This window comes from Pseudorca crassidens, chromosome 5, assembly GCF_039906515.1.
Source record: "Pseudorca crassidens isolate mPseCra1 chromosome 5, mPseCra1.hap1, whole genome shotgun sequence".
Taxonomy (NCBI): domain Eukaryota; kingdom Metazoa; phylum Chordata; class Mammalia; order Artiodactyla; family Delphinidae; genus Pseudorca; species Pseudorca crassidens.
Genome location: NC_090300.1, coordinates 131,530,008 through 131,544,746, shown reverse-complemented (window position 1 = coordinate 131,544,746; position 14,739 = coordinate 131,530,008). Strand labels below are relative to the sequence as shown.

The window sequence follows — 14,739 nt, the reverse complement described above, 5'->3', positions numbered from 1 at the left end:
GCGGGGGGAAAGCGCGGTGGCAGGGAGTACCTTCTCCCAGCAGCAGCCCCAGACGTACAAAGTGCTGCTCACAGCGCCTCTCCTGCGCCTTCCGCCCCAAGACTGACGAGCCAGTGGCGCCGAGCCAGAGCGGAGGCCGCCCCCCCGCCCAGGCCCGCGGCGCAGAGCGCGGTTTCGCTCCGACTGAGTTCAGGGGGCGGCGTCCCGGGGATAGAAAGGCGGCCAAGAGGGAGGAGAAAGGGGGTAAGGGGGGGTGGGCGGAGACATTTTTAAAGACTATAAAAAGGCGGCCCGGGCTGCCCCGTTCTTGCACTCGCTGGAAAGCGGCTCAGAGCCTGGGGCCTTTGCATAGCCAGGGCGCGCAGTAGGGCCGAGAGGACAGAGCCCTGCGCAGAGCGAGGTGCACCGCGACCGAGGCGGAGACCGAAGCGGGGAGCTCCAGGCGCCGATCCTCGTGTGGCCCAAGGCCCCTCTCCCGGAGGCGTCCCAGGGCGCTCCGTGTCTCCGCATCAGCCACCCCACCAGAGCCTGCTGCGCGGTGCCTCCAGCTCTTCGCTAGAAGAAAAACTTCCCGCGCGCCGGCAGAACTGCAGCGCCTCCTCTCTAGTGACTCCGGGAGCCCCATCTGCGGCTGGCTCTGCGCGCACTTTCCAAGAATCATAGTAATTGTTAATTTTAACAATCCCGAGGCAGGCCAGCGAGGCTCTGCGCTCCAGACCCGAACAATAGCCCCTTCGCTCAGTGCGCGGCGGCGCGCGGTGCCTCCCGGGACTCGGGTGCCGCGAGCGGTCCCCGCGGAGTTCGGAAGGCGCACGGCAGGAGGCGACATGGGGAACACGGCGCGACGGTCTCGCGGCTCGCAGCCTGCGCCCGTGCTGCTGCGGCTGCTGCTCGCCGCGGCCTCAGCGCTGCTGGTCGTGCCGGGCGTGCGCGGGCGCCCCACCGAGGAAGACGAGGAGCTGGTGCTGCTGGCACCGGAGAGCGACCCAGGACACAGGACCACGCACCTCCGCCTGGACGCCTTCGGCCGGCAGCTGCTGCTGGAGCTGCAGCCGGACCGCGGCTTCCTGGCCCCCGGCTTCACGCTCCAGACGGTGGGGCGCAGACCCGGGCCCGACGCGTCGCGTTCTGATCCCGTTGGCGACCTGGCGCACTGCTTCTACTCTGGCACGGTGAACGGCGACCCCAGCTCCGCCGCTGCACTCAGCCTCTGCGAGGGCGTGCGCGGCGCCTTCTACCTGCAGGACGAGGAGTACTTCATCCAGCCCGCGCCCGCCGCCGCAGCCGAGGAGGAGCCTCCGACGCGGCCCCAGTTCCATCTCTTGCGGCGGAGGCGGCGGGGTGGCGGCGGCGCCAGGTGCGGGGTCCTGGACGACGAGACGCAGCTCGCGGGGGGAGCGGGGTCGGAGGACGAGCACGCCACGGCGCAGGGGCCGCCGCGGGACCGAGCGACACAACGCATGGGACAGCCAACAGGTATCATTCCCAGAAGAGTGGTTCCCACTTGTCTCTCCATTCATCTCCCTCTCCCTACCTTCTCTGTGCTGCGCGACTTGAGGGTAGAGTCCTGTTCGCAGACGCGAGCCTCTGTCTGCGGACAGGACGGAGACGTGGTGTGGAGGGAATGCGGCTTAAGATTTGGGTTGGTGAACTAACCAAAGCCTGCTGGAGCAGTTAATTCCATTTGCCCTAATAATGAATGATCAAGAGAGGACAGACGTTATCAATGGTGTTTCTGCTAAGGAGAAGCGTTCCGATCCGGAAGGGAGAGCTGGTAACCCAATGCCTCCCACTTTAGTTGAATGTGAGCTTGTGCGACTTATTTCCACCTTGTTAATTTCTTTTTAACAATTATGCATGTGTCCTTTGGTCGAGTTGCAGCTTCGCGCTTAGTTTTGTAACCGCTGCCTGTTCGCGCACCCTGAGCCCAGAGGAGGGCAGAGATGGAGGGCGAAGGAGGGATAGTGACCTCAGAATGTGCAGCCCGCGAGCCTGGACAGCTGCGCTACGATTCCTGTTCTGCTGGCCTCTGTTCCCTTCCCCCCTTTAAGAGTCTGACCCCCGACCGGCTGGCAGTGGCGGGGCCCCTCTTCAGAACCTGCTTGGGAGGTCTCTGCCCAGCTCGCCCCGCCTCTCCGCGCCTCCCACCAGCCTCCCACTTTGCGCTCCCCCTCGCGGCCATAATTCTGCTCGGAAGCACTGTTGAAAGTTAGTCACCGGTGATCCTTCCTGCTCCGCCTTTCCCTGTTTCTCTCTGTTGTGTGCAGTGCTTCCTGTCTAGTTCTTTTCATTCTGTCACTCACTGGGGTGCCTTGTTTCTTTTTTGAACTTTCTCACGTGGCTTGTAAAATTTTCCTCTTCTCCCCTGTACGTCCGCTCCTTGAAGCGGTTACGTGTTCAGAGCCCAGCGTAGAACTTCCCTGGGGGCTGGGTCTCAGTCAGGAGTCAGAGGGCTCTTTTCGAAACAATCAGCCGTGGCCCCGTGGTCCGAAGCAGGAACTTATTTCCCTGGGGCGATGGGAGTGGGGCAGTCGGCTTCTTGGCAGACTGGGTGGTCCTTGTGCCCGGATTTGGCAAGAGCAGAGCACCGCAGGGACCCGTGGAACGAGCGAGCAGAGCAGTGCAGGCTGAGATTTCTTCAGGCCCGGCCCCTCGGCAGAGGCCACAGCCCTGCCCTGGGCCTTCCACGTGGAGCCCGATGATCTCATTCAGGATTTGATTCCTGGCCTGTGAAAGAGTGACTCAGGGCTCTGCCTGCCCCCCTTGCTCCAAGATTTTACTACAGCTGGGGAGAATGGTTGCGCACACTGCCTTTTTCAGATTGTGTGATCTCAGAGAGGACAAAAGAAATCCTGTTTAAAAAAAAAAAAAAAAAAAAAAAAGCCTGACACCCCTCAGAGGAGCACATGGCCTTTTTTTTATTTACAGTAAAGGAGAAAACTTTAAAAATAACATTTTCAGTGAAAAGAAATGCAAATATTTTTGTTATTGTTGCTCCGGGTGTATTTTTGTATTGTTTTCTTTGACTGGTTAGGCTTTCTTTATATACTCTGGGAAGGTAACTATCCTTGGCTAGACTGCCCCTGAACAAACTATCTTCCTTGTGTCTTTACAGGAACTAGAAGCCTAAGAAAGAAGCGATTTGTGTCCAGCCCCCGCTATGTGGAAACTATGCTTGTGGCCGACCAGTCCATGGCAGAGTTCCACGGCAGTGGGCTAAAGCACTACCTTCTTACCTTGTTCTCGGTGGCGGCCCGGTTATACAAACACCCCAGCATTCGGAATTCAGTTAGCCTGGTGGTAGTGAAGATCCTGGTCATCTATGAGGAACAGAAGGGGCCAGAAGTGACTTCCAACGCTGCCCTCACTCTGCGGAACTTCTGCAACTGGCAAAAGCAGCACAACCCGCCCAGTGACCGGGATGCAGAGCACTATGACACTGCGATTCTTTTCACCAGACAGGTGAGAGGAAGACATTGCCAACGATGAGAGTATTCTCTTGGGAATCAGTTTTGTAATAAGCAAATGTATGTAAGGCATTTTACCAGTATTTTGGCACTTATATTTTTTAATTGGCTAGCATGATTAATCTTCCTTATTTCTTTTAATATTTTAATATCTCAAGTTTCACAGTCTTTTTTGAATGGCCTTAGGGAAAATCTTAAAGTCACACAAAGTACTCCTAAAAGAACTACTCAACAACAATGAATGTAGATGCCCTAAAGCACATGTGAAGTTACACCCTGCCAAAAAGTGAGATCACAAGGTTCGTGCTCTGTCTCTGTTAATACGGACATACCTTTGCTCCTTGTAGGACCTGTGTGGCGCCCAGACATGTGATACTCTTGGGATGGCAGATGTTGGAACTGTATGTGATCCCAGCAGAAGCTGCTCGGTCATAGAGGATGACGGCTTACAAGCTGCCTTCACCACAGCCCACGAATTAGGTAAGTCTGTTTTAGAGTGAGAGTTAGCCCAATTCATGAATTCAAATTGATAAACTATGTATTAATTTAAGAGGCAGAGTCTTCAGGTTATATTGCTATTTTAAGGTGCCAGAGCTCCCTAGAAACTGCAGAAAATATTTTTCCACTCTTCTCAACATGGTCATTTTTATTAGAATTCAAAGTAAGGTAGTAGGAGCTATGGACGTATTTGGAAATTTACGTTTGTTTACACCCTGTGAAAAGTAGACATTGTCTCTAAAATAGATTATCTCTAAAACACATTTCTTCCTCTAGAAATATCACTTTGAGACAAATGAATCCCTGTTGGGGAAAAAAAATGCTGCAAATGACCTGTATTCTAATGTGGGTTTCGGATGTCTTCTTAGGCCATGTGTTTAACATGCCACATGACGATGCAAAGCAATGTGCCAGCGTTAATGGTGTCAACCGGGATTCCCACATGATGGCGTCAATGCTTTCCAATTTGGACCGCAGCCAACCCTGGTCTCCTTGCAGTGCTTACATGATTACATCATTTCTGGATAATGGTCATGGTAAGATGCTCCAGCTACTCTTTCTATATGTTACCCAACCATCCACATGTAGGGTACTAATGAAACCAGCTCTTTCTTTCTTTTCTGTTCTTTTTATTTTCCCTCCTTCAAAATGACTTTCATTGTCAACCGCATGCATTTTTAGATCTTAATTTCCAGTAAAAGATAGTGCTTCTGGTCAGGTAGCTCCCAGAGTACATTAACTTGAGTTTTTAGCAGAACAATGATTTCCTGTCATTGTTAATACAGAAATATCCCATTAAGAATAATATCTTAATGATAGTTAAAATATCTCTGGCATTTTCCCCCCAAACTCTTCAGCTTTCAAATTGCTTTGCTATATATTATCACTTTTGGTAAGTATTTTCTGAAACTGATCTACCCCCTGCATGCTTTAATTTGCTATTTCTTAATATTCATTGGCATTTTTCCTTGCAGGCGAATGTTTGATGGACAAGCCCCAGAGCCCCATACAGCTCCCCTCTGATCTCCCCGGGACCTTGTACGATGCCAACCGGCAGTGCCAGTTTACATTTGGGGATGAGTCCAAACACTGCCCGGACGCGGCCAGCACGTGCACGACCCTCTGGTGCACAGGCACCTCTGGCGGATTGCTGGTGTGCCAGACCAAACACTTCCCCTGGGCCGACGGCACCAGCTGTGGAGAAGGGAAATGGTGTGTCAACGGCAAGTGTGTGAACAAGACTGACAAGAAGCATTTTGATGTGAGTTTTCCACTGCAACACACGCTCCTTTAAGATTCGGAATTGAAAGAGACCAAGTGATGCTAAAACGTTAGATACCACGTTAGCATCCCGACCTGTGGGCTCTCGCAGGGATACAGGATAGAGTCGTATTATTGATTCTTTGTCCCATGTCTTTCTCTTCTATTTCCTGAAAAGGTCTCTGTAGAGGTTTCTAACGCTGATCATTTGTGTCTCCATTTAGACTCCTGTTCACGGAAGCTGGGGTCCGTGGGGACCCTGGGGAGACTGTTCAAGAACGTGTGGCGGAGGAGTTCAGTATACGATGAGGGAGTGCGACAACCCAGTCCCAAAGAACGGAGGGAAGTACTGCGAGGGCAAGCGCGTGCGCTACAGGTCCTGCAATATTGAGGACTGTCCAGAGAATAATGGTGAGTAGAGAGAAGGTGAAAAGGATGCGCTGCAAACGGGTGGTTGAAGGCCGGAAACGGATAACATCATCGTCTCCTTCTCTTTCCAGGAAAAACCTTTAGAGAGGAACAGTGTGAGGCACACAATGAATTCTCCAAAGCTTCCTTTGGGAGCGGGCCCGCAGTGGAGTGGACACCCAAGTACGCAGGAGTCTCACCCAAGGACAGGTGCAAGCTCATCTGTCAAGCCAAAGGCATTGGCTACTTCTTCGTTTTGCAGCCCAAGGTAGTGACTTTTCTTCAGACTTTTTGCCTAAGAAACAAGGCCTTAGTTTGCTCCCTTTTCATGCCAGCTCTGTTGTACTTCCTTTAATTTATATATATATATATATATATATATAAAGCTGAGATTTTAATTTATTTATTTATTATTTATGGCTGCGTTGGGTCTTCGTTGCTGCACGCGGGCTTTCTCTAGTTGCAGCGAGCAGGGGCTACTCTTCGTTGCGGTGCGCGGGTTTCTCATTGCAGTGGCTTCTCTTGTTGCGAAGCATGGACTCTAGGCACGAGAGCTTCAGTAGTTGTGGCTCGCAGGCTCTAGAGTGCAGGCTCAGTAGTTGTGGCGCACAAGTTTAGTTGCTCCACGGCATGTGGGATCTTCCTGGACCAGGGCTCGAACCCATGTCGCCTCCATTGGCAGGCGGATTCTTAACCACTGTGCCACCAGGGAAACCCTAATTTATATATTAACGTGTTCAATTTCAAGTTAGAACTGCTTTGCTTCTAGATACATTGGCAACTGCTTGCTTTGAGTTTGGTGCTGTTTTGGGCTATGAATGAAGCTTGAATCCAGTGCTTATGATTCTTGCAATGGTTTATTATTACTCCTATATGCGAAGAAAAGCCCTTTACACATGGTTAGGTAAATTATGTGTTAACATGGAAACCATCCAGTGGTTTTGGAAAATAGTTTAGGTGTGGCCCGAAGTACTTGTTACTGGGTGACTAGCAGTAGTATGTGCAAATGGACTTATTAAAATGAAAGTCTGAGCATTGAGAACTCTTGTGTTTGAGAACATATACTGAACTAATGGAAGCATTGTTTTGCTGAGGAGATAAATCTGGCTCTGAGGTAGAAAATAGAATTGAATTTGGTTGAAATTATCATGTGTCATTATCACTGTAGGCTATGAAAACAGTCTCCAGTTGCAGATTCAACATTCAAGTGATTTATTCAGCACCTGTTATTGCCAGCTAGTATTCTAGATACTGGGGATACAGCAGTAAACAAATTGACAAAAAGCTCTGCTTTTGTTGACCTTAGCTAAAAGTGAGATAGGATACAAATAATCAAAAAATTTATAATGTTTTCAGATGGAAAAAAAAGCCAAAGAGAAGGATAGTGTGTGCCGTGTTATAAAGTAATTTTGCTAGTCAGGAAAGCAAAGATGTAATGTTAACGAAGAAAACTTTCAGAACTATCCTAGCATCATCTCTTGCCCTTGTTAATGTGTAACACCAGGTACGTGCCCTTCCTTTTTCAGGTGGTAGATGGCACTCCTTGTAGCCCAGATTCCACCTCTGTCTGCGTGCAAGGACAGTGTGTAAAAGCTGGTTGTGATCGCATCATAGACTCCAAAAAGAAGTTTGATAAATGTGGCATTTGTGGAGGAAATGGATCTACATGCAAGAAAATATCAGGATCAGTTACTAGTGCAAAGTAAGTGTTAAAATGCCATAATCCTGAAGGTCTTATCATTTCAATGTAACTTTTTACAGTTCTGGTAAAAATTACATTCTTAAATGATTACCTGGTGTTTTAAGCTAAGTATTGATTATATGATTAGCTGGTGAATGAGAGATTTTTATATCTGTTTTCCTTGTCTGCAGACCTGGCTACCACGATATCGTCACAATTCCAACCGGAGCCACAAACATTGAAGTGAAACAACGGAATCAGAGGGGATCCAGAAATAATGGAAGCTACCTTGCCATCAAAGCTGCCGATGGCACATATATCCTGAATGGCGACTTCACCTTGTCCACTTTAGAGCAAGACATCACGTACAAAGGTAGTGTCTTGAGATACAGTGGCTCCTCTGCAGCGTTGGAAAGAATTAGAAGCTTTAGCCCTCTCAAGGAGCCCTTAACCATCCAAGTCCTGACAGTGGGCAATGCCCTTCGACCGAAAATTAAATACACCTATTTCGTGAAGAAGAAGAAGGAATCTTTCAACGCCATCCCTACTTTCTCCGAATGGGTCATTGAAGAGTGGAGCGAATGTTCCAAGTCATGTGGACAGGGTGTGCAGAGAAGGCTGGTGGAGTGCCGAGACCTCAACGGGCAGCCCGCTTCAGAGTGTGCAAAGGAAGTGAAGCCAGCCAGCACCAGACCTTGTGCGGACCTGCCTTGTCCCCTCTGGCAGCTGGGGGATTGGTCGCCATGTTCCAAGACTTGCGGGAAGGGTTACAGAAAGAGAACCTTGCAGTGTCTGTCCCATGATGGGGGTGTGTTATCTCATGAGAGCTGCGATCCTTTAAAGAAACCTAAACATTACATAGACTTTTGCACAATGGCAGAATGCAGTTAAGCAGGGGCGGTGTTGAGGGAAAAGGGCAGTGGGGAAGGGCTGATGCACTGAAATCAAGAAGGCTGGAGGAATCCAGTGCACCTTGCCGGTGATCAATGAGGTGTGCCGATGAGTTGGGAGGTACAGGTAGGTAGAAAAGAACTTAGATCATCAGAATTTCCTGCCAGTTACAAAATTGATAGGGTAGTTTATGAGGATCATTAATAGCTGACCAATAATATAGCATGAGAAAGCCCCAGGGCGTTATTATTTCTTTTGTTAAGTCTGTGACAAGTTTTTACAAAAATAGAAACATTTGTCAAAGTAAGTGTGAGAAATACTACAATCCCTGTTTCCTGGTACTGATGAAATGCTTTGTATCATGGAGGTTGGGAAATGAAAAGCAGGAGGAAGATGAGGTTTTTGGTTTAAGATGTGGCTTACTTTACCTCACTACCTATGGAGGGAGAAAGGAATACACATAGGATCTTTGACCATCACTGTTCCTAACTGCTGTGGTTTCAGAGAATGTTTATGCCATCTCTTCTGCTGAGAGTTAAGAATTCAGTCCAGCATGAGAAATGCTTAGCAACATCCAGTGACTCAAATGACTCCATCTTTCCTTTCTTGTGCCGTTATTGTGTCTTTATTTGTGAATTCATTTTGACGAAGAAACAATTCCATGTATTTGTAAAAACAGCATTAAGTCTACAAGGGGAAGAAAAGCAGTGATGTATCAGATGCTGGTAAAAGCTAGGGGAGGCCCGTTGATCTGGGTACCTCCTACATTTTTTCCTCCTGAGGTAAGCCTACTTAAGGAATGTGGATGTGGAAAAAAAACCAAAAAACAGTTTGTGTCTGAAGAAAGTCAGTAAGATCACACAAAAAGAATGTAATGCCAGAACAAGAATGGGGTGTGTACAACAGGGTCCCCAGTGTTTGGGGACATTGAGATCACACATCTCACGGTGGGGAGGCTACTGAGGGGTAGCGGGTCCATCCCCAGCAGCTGGTCCAACAGTCATATCCTGGTGAATGTCTGTTCAGCTCTTCTACTATGAAAGAAAATGACTTTTTTCCATATGTATATAGTAAAATATGTTACTATAAATTCTATGTACTTTATAAGTATTGGTCTGTGTGTTCCTTCTAAGAAGGACTATAGTTTGTAATAAATGCCTATAATAACATATTTATTTTTATACATTTCTTTCTAATGATAAAACTTTTAAGTTATATCGCTTTTGTAAAAGGTCATATAAAAATAGAGTATTTATACAATATATGTTACTAGGAAATAATAAAAGGACACTTTTTGAACATGTGTCTATTTTTTTTAATGGGAATTAATTCCTGGGTAGGAAATCTGAAACTCAGATGTTGAACTTTTGTTTGTTTTGTTTAAAAAATGTCTGGTTTATTACTTTTTTAACACTGATAAAAATGTTTCATTGCATACATTTTTTTAAAAAACATCTTTATTGAAGTATAATTGCTTTACAATAATGTGTTAATTGCTGCTTTATAACAAAGTGAATCAGCTATACATATACATATATCCCCATATCTCCTCCCTCTTGCGTCTCCCTCCCACCCTCCCTATCCCACCCCTCTAAGTGGTCACAAAGCACTGAGCTGATCTCCCTGTGCTATGCGGCTGCTTCCCACTAGCTAGCTATTTTACATTTGGTAGTGTGTATATGGCCATGCCACTCTCTCATTTTGTCCCAGCTTACCCTACCCCCTCCTCATATCCTCAAGTCCATTCTCTAGTAGGTCTGTGTCTTTATTCCCGTCTAGGCCCTAGGTTCTTCATAACCATTTTTTTTTTTTTTAGATTCCATATATATGTGTTAGCATAGGGTATTTGTTTTTCTCTTTCTGACTTACTTCACTCTGTATGACAGACTCTAGGTCCATTCACCTCACTACAAATAACTCAGTTTTGTTTCTTTTTATGACTGAGTAATATTCCATTGTATATATGAGCCACATCTTTATCCATTCATCTGTCGATGGAACAGATATTGAATTTGAAGAGAGAATATTTTCTTCAATTCTTTGGAAGTATGATTTCATTCTAATGAAATTATTTTATGTATCCTTGGGGTATGTGATTGCTACAAAGAAAGAAATCTATTATATCTTTGGTGATAGATAGGTTTGTTACTGATGTAATAATATACACCAGTGGTTGGCCAAATTTTTCTGTAAAGAGCCAAATAGTAAATAGGTTTTGTGGGTCATACTATCTCTGTCACAACTACTGAACAGTGCTGTTGTAGCATGAAAACAGCAATAGACAATACAGAGATGAATGGGCATGGTGGTGTTCTAATAAAACTTTATTTATGAAACAGTGGGCCAAATTTGTTCTGTGGTCATAGTTTGCCAACCTCTGATGTATAACATATAAAATGGAAAAAGATGGGATTCTGGATACATTTTGAATTCATGTCTCTTCTTCAATTATATCACGTAAGTAAAGTTTTTTGAAAGTATTTAAGCTAATAAGTAGAAAACAATGCCTCATAAATTACATTTGGGATAGACATGCTTGGTGAGCCAAGCCCTCCAAATATTTCATGTGCTCTTCAGGAATACATGGGGTGTTTTGGAGAAACCTTGGAGCACCCAGGCCACCCTCTCAGTAGCCTTTTGTAAGTCACTCTATTTTAAATAGTAATGGTACATCAGTGACTTTAGAAGTTCAGACTGCTTCCAAAGTAACTACATTTCTCTCAGGAAATAGCTTATTTGCTAGAAGACTCGGATTATGTGGTTAACCACAGACATTTCCAACTTTATATTTTCATCCTTGTTTTCACCCTCCTTTCTCAAGTAGTTCTATATAATATGCTAATTTCAGATTCCAACGATAATTCTAATTTGCCCTCAGAATTACTCAGTGTTCTTCCCCTGAGCAGTTGAATTTAAGATATTCAGGAGCCAGGTGCATGGAGCAGAAAGTGGGGCAGAAGAGAGGAAAGGCATGTTAGTCTATGGTTAAGTTTTTTCCTACCTATTGGCCACCAGACTGAAAGATGAAAGTCAAATCTCACACCATGGGCAATGGCCCCATATAACTCAGTTAAACATAGAATTTGGTCATGCAATTCAGTGCCCTAACATGCTCTTTGCACCAATAACCTCTCCCACAATTATTTGTTTGGCCACATTATTAAGGTACAAATCCCCATAGTAAGTGACATGGAGGACACACACACACACACACACACACGCACACACAAAAGGCCCTTCTCCTCAATTACTCTGTAAGTTATTTGATAAAATGAGATAAATGTACCTAGAATGATAACTCATAATAAAAAGAAGTCATTTTCAGATCTTGCCTAATTCTCTGATGAGCTTTTTCCTTTTCAAAGGCTTACATTGATTTGATGTAGTGAGCAAGGAGAATGAAATTCTCCTTGGACACAAAGTGATAAAAATAGCAGAAAGATTTTCCACTACTCTCTTTATTCTCAGCTCAAGGTAATGCCAAACAACTTTCTAAGTTGCCACATTATTTTCTTCAGCCATCTGCTGGGGAGATTTCCCTTTTATCAATCAATGGATCTGTTTAAAATACTCTATTTTGGCAGCAAAGAGAGTTTAGCTTAAAATACACATCCGGTTCTGTGAGCTTGACGTGCTTAAAAGAGGAAAGATTTTGTGCTCACTTCTGTTGCAGGTACAAATGATGAGCTGGCGTGATATTGAGGACTCATTCAAACATCTAATTTTCAGAACATTCTGCAGGCACTTTCTTTCTCTAGTATTTCAATAACCACCATGCAAGCACAATTTTTGCATCAGAGCTTTCACACAAAAATCAGCAAAAATCGTTTCCAACTTTCGCTTTTGTTTAATTTGTCTTCCAGAAGAGGGTTCTGTAGATCTTAAGGTAACTTAGGAACAACAGATAACAGCTACAATTTGCTAATCTCGTTGGTTTTCCAAAAAAAAAGAAAAACAAAAACGTTAATATAAAGGTTGGGTGTGCTAGACCTACCAAAGAAATGGACCAAAGCTACTCCAGTATAGAAGTGTCGTGTGTTATGTCATACGCATACTTCTGTGACATGAATGAGTTCATAGGACACTGGCAGAATGGAAACAGTACAATGTAGAAGATGCTTTGGTTCATCAACAAGTTTTCCCAGCCAATAAATGTTTAGTGCCTTCTCTTAAGAGCAGCGGAACAGAAAATATGCTAAGTCATGAACATGGCGTGGCACAGAGGCATACAGAACTATGCAGAATCTCCACTCATGCCAGTTGTCTCCATTTGGTCTGCCTCTTGGAAGTTCCTAATGTGGTCTGTGTTCAGTTTGCTCTCGTATTCATAATTCAAAAGCCTGAACTTTTCCTTACAGCCCCTTCTATTAGTCACATTGCCCTTGTTTTAGGGTAAGTTTGTATAATTACAAACAGCCATTTGTAATTTAGCATATTCTGTTAGCTATCTTAATTTCTTTTCCTTTAGGGTTACTATTGTTCTATGTTCTACATCTCTTAAAAGGAGTTATAAACCATGTACTTGCTGGGGTCAGAAGGAGATTGAGGGCAATTTTATGTAGAATAATACAGGAAGGCTTTTTCAATGAGATCTTTGGGAGAAAAACAGAGGGACACAAGGGGACAGCTCTCCAAGGGATGAGATTACAATAGACATGGGTCTGCACAGGTGGGAGTAAGCTCAACTTCTTGGAGGGGACAGCAAGAGGTCAGTGTGGCTGGAGCACTAAGGAGAGGGGGAAAGGGAAGAGGCCAGTGAAGGGCAGAGAGCTTGCTCAGCAAAAGTAGGAAGTATATTTGGGTTTTGTTCTGAGTGAGACGAGGAGCCAGTGGAAGGAACAGAGCAAAGGAGAAACATGGTCTGACTTAACATTTTAAACTGGAAGGAGACCAGACAGGAGCCAGATAGGAAACTATTGCAATAATTGCAATGAACGATAATAATGGTCTGAACTAGGGTGATAGCCATAGAGGAGGTGAAGGAGGTCAAATTCTGCAGTTCAGGACTTTGATATTTGCAGATGGATATAGATGTGAATGGGGGAAAAAATGTCATGAATGAGTCTGGGTTTTTTTTGCTTTTCTGTTTTTTGGTGGGAAAAGAGTGTTCTGTGCAACATTGATGCATACTACACTCTACTTAAAGACCAACGTAAATTAAAAATACAGGATTTTTCGTAAGTATTGAAACCAGTTAAACCTATAGGTAAATATAAGTAATTGTTGAAATTATGGTTTCAAAATTAACTGGAAATGTAGAATAGTAGTTAAAGAGAAGATATATAATGTAAAATATTTTCATAAAAATAATTCAAGTCTAAAACCGTATGTCATATTGACAAAATCATAAGAGTAAAATAGAAATTTCTTATGTTAGGAGTTATTAAAGGACATCATCTTATTCTTGAACTTGGTAATAGCATAAGTATAGATGAATGATATTTCTTAAAAACAAAAACCCAAAAAATGTCTCTTCATAGAGAGAGGATGTGTGCAAAATATAACTCATAAATAAAAGAATGGAAAGCAAATAATAAGGTAACAGAATTCCAACCACATTATCATGACAACACATTGTTTAAACTTTCTTATTAAAAGACAAATATCTTCAGGATGTGTTTAAAAATAAAATCCATTGACATGATAAATAAAAGGGAACTAACTAAATCAAAATGACATTTCTTCAAAGAAGTCCAAAGATTTATCAGGCAAAGAGTAGTAAAAAAGTAGGAATAGAATATGAAATCAGCCAAAAATGTATTTAAGATGGAAAAGCACTAAGCAAAATAAAAATTAACATATCTTGTGGATTAAAGGTAGAATCTAAAAAAAAAAAAAAAAAAAAAAGGTAGAATCTACAATAAGAAATATGTGTCCCTGATAATAGAACATCTATATATCAATCTTAAATTGTTAAAAATACAAAGAATTATCAACATGTAAGGATTATTCTATTTGTCTTTAAAACCTCTCTCTAGGTCAAGGAAGACCAAAAATGTAAGAAAATTAAAAAAGGTAAAACTTTACAAAGACATAAAAAAAGACTTGAGTAAAGCAAGAGACATGCAAATTTCTTTTACAGTAAGTCATAAACCTTCTATTTTGTCCAAAAATAAGTAGTAGATTTGATGAAATTCCAATCATTAGCCATTCATAAATTTTTGGAACTTGATAACATAATTCTAAAGTTCTGAAGAAATAAATTTGGTGAAGATAAAATAAAGGGAAACACAACTGAAAAACACAGTGTAATGTAAGATACCTGTTCAACTGGATTTGAAAATGCACCGTAAAATTACAATGAAAAAAAAAGCAGTACTTGTAGAATTATTGACAAGTATATTTATATGTGAGAAATATAGCTCACAAATAAACCTTAGTAATCATAACTACAAAATATTAGAATATAATGAAGGTAGCAACATAAGTCTGTGAGTAAAAATTAATCATTCCAAGCAGAGCCTTAAATTAAAAACTAGAAATTTACTTGGAAAAAAAAAATTTTAGACCTTTCTTTCAGATCATTTATAAACT

General features: G+C 43.6%; 1 protein-coding gene across 1 annotated transcript; it reads left to right on the top strand.

The window, feature by feature from the left end:
- The first annotated feature begins 379 nt into the window (after window positions 1–379).
- ADAMTS1 (ADAM metallopeptidase with thrombospondin type 1 motif 1) lies at window positions 380–10,541 on the top strand. Its single transcript, XM_067739271.1, has 9 exons — window positions 380–1,476; window positions 3,116–3,462; window positions 3,815–3,947; window positions 4,334–4,501; window positions 4,940–5,226; window positions 5,450–5,636; window positions 5,726–5,901; window positions 7,160–7,335; window positions 7,506–10,541. Exons 1-9 carry the CDS (start codon window positions 828–830, stop codon window positions 8,203–8,205), a joined length of 2,823 nt encoding a protein of 940 aa, XP_067595372.1. The 5' UTR covers window positions 380–827; the 3' UTR covers window positions 8,206–10,541.
- Window positions 10,542–14,739: the final 4,198 nt, after the last annotated feature.